At 38.6% G+C, this 2,272-nt stretch overlaps 1 protein-coding gene across 1 annotated transcript in view; it reads left to right on the top strand.

Moving 5' to 3' along the window:
* LOC119591901 overlaps positions 1-2,272 on the top strand; it is an 11,534-nt gene that overhangs the window by 6,701 nt on the left and 2,561 nt on the right. The window contains exons 4-6 of the mRNA XM_037940653.1: positions 302-464; positions 656-1,593; positions 1,796-1,943. Of these exons, the coding sequence (XP_037796581.1) occupies positions 302-464; positions 656-1,593; positions 1,796-1,943 (1,249 nt within the window). The remainder of the gene's footprint in view (positions 1-301; positions 465-655; positions 1,594-1,795; positions 1,944-2,272) is intronic.

Here is a 2,272-nt window from a genome sequence, read left to right as displayed (position 1 = left end):
AGTGTTTTTTGAGGAAGTTGAGACATGAGACCCTCCCTGCAGGAAACGAAGTGTGGATGTGGTTGTGTCTTTAACCTGTTATTGATTGAATGCTTGACTGGTTCAAACATTTTTGTATCCACTTATGATCAGTCCCATCTTATTTAATAGGTGTTACATTTGCATTCTCTTATTCTGTTTTTATCAGATCTATATGTTCTGATATGTAAATGTACAAGGATAGTCAGTATGCCTTTTAAAGTACACCTCTTCTCTGCTTAAGGTGCAACTAAGTAATTACAGTTGTTTTCTTTTCTTTAAGGGTGAACTAGAAGTGACATATGGTGATATGCCACTCAGCATACAACAGGCGCAGACTTTAATGCTCCAAGATGCTCATCAGATGGACATGTTTATAGTTTATACTCACCTCACACGCAATGGTTGTAAGGTGATTCGGCATCAGCCACACCTCTTGTTTACACGTATGTACAACTCTAAGGTGTATGTCATAAACTTGGATAATAATGGGAGTTGTGGATTTTCCTCTTCATTAAAAAACATGTTATCATTGGTTTGTTTTGATGGTTTTAGCCATTTTTTAGGGTACTGTATTTCAAAGAGATGTTGAGGAGAAAGAAGGGAAATAAAGGAACCGTAATCCTTTTATTTTCAGGATATGAGAAGGTTATAAGGTTAGACCAGCACCAAGCAACAAGAAAAACAGCAAAGTTACAGCTTAAAGCCAAAATGAACAAAGCAGAGACCAAAGAAGATGTTAATTGTGATAGCTCAAATCAGGAAGGTATGGATGATGCATTAGCTGAATTTTATGCTAGCCTAGATGGTGCCACTCCTTCTTCTTCAGAATCTAAAGATAATGATCAGGGAATAGAAAGAGTATCACATAATGAGAAAGGATCCTCTCAGAAAAAGCGAGAAAGAACTGACTCTTCAGAACTCAGTGAATATGAGCACAAACGTAGGACCTTCTTAGGTCTTTTCCCTAATGTAGTGGGCAAAAGAATTATGAATGTATCGGTAGAGTCATCAGACTTACTTCCTGCTAATAGCATACCTCATAAAGATTGCTATGAAATATCATTGGAGGCCTTAAATTACTACAGCAAATATGATGATTCCTCATATGAACCTGATAGATTCTACCATAGTAGCAGCCGTCATAAAGACAGAGGAAGAGATTTACATTATGAAAACAGTAGAGGAGATGATTGGAGACATGGCAGAGGTAACAGCAGATGGAACAGGGGCAGAAGTATGTCACAAGGGAGAAGAGATTGGTCTGGTAACCAGAGGCACAATGAGAATGGGAGTGATTGGCACAGGGATTTCAGAGGCACACCTGAGTCTTGGAGAGACTCCCCAGAGCACCAGCAAAGCAAAAGGAATAGAGATTGGCACCAGCATGATGATAGATGGTCTTATGACACATCCCATTATAGTATGTACCAGGAGGAGGAATGCATGAGCAGAAGCCCTTGTAGAAGCACTCAGAAAGGTAATATTGATATGAGCACTCGACCAGCATGGAAAATAGGGAAGCGAAGGAAACAGAAGCACCAACGTGACTACTATCCAAGCTGTCTAGTAAAGGTAAGAAGGCTTAGCAAGTTGAATCATAAATTTTTGGATTCTTAGTATAAACAAAAGTTCGTGAATAGATATATGATATAGTCCAACTTCTATTAAAGAATCGTGGACTCTAGAAAGTTTTTTGTCAGATGCTTACAGACTCTCTAAAATGGGAACATTTATCTAAGTTAGAAATGATATTTTGTAACTCCTCTTTTCCCAGTTGCATGTGAAAGTGGATTCATGGAAAGAGTACAAAAGGATTTTGAAGGAAACTTCTGCAGAAAAACTATTGCTTGAAGGGCCCGGGCGAGTGCTCTGGAGAGGCCACACAGTCCCTCTCATAAAACCTGGAATGGCTGCTAGTACACGTAAGACTAAATTGTTAGCAAGTTGGGCATACATGCAGAGTAAAGGGGATTCTCCTAAGTGTGTGGGAGGGACACATTGCATTGGGAGTTATGCCTGGTTTTAAGTCTATATGCATCTGTAATATGCAGTAATATTAGGGTCCATGACAATAAAAAAGTGTAGTAGTGACCACTTAGTAAGAGTTAGCTCAATAATATATCCATAAAAATGGTTATGTCTTAGATTTGTCCATGTTTATACATTGTGTGTAGTAATAATGCACATTTTTAAGAATTAAGGGAGTGAGAGTGCCTCCTTGTTTTCCAGATAACTCACTTTTGCTCTTATC

The sequence above is a fragment of the Penaeus monodon genome, chromosome 29 (genome assembly GCF_015228065.2).
Source record: "Penaeus monodon isolate SGIC_2016 chromosome 29, NSTDA_Pmon_1, whole genome shotgun sequence".
In the NCBI taxonomy this organism is placed as follows: domain Eukaryota; kingdom Metazoa; phylum Arthropoda; class Malacostraca; order Decapoda; family Penaeidae; genus Penaeus; species Penaeus monodon.
The sequence above is the reverse complement of the archived record's forward strand: the minus strand, read 5'-3'. Positions and strand labels throughout refer to the sequence as shown.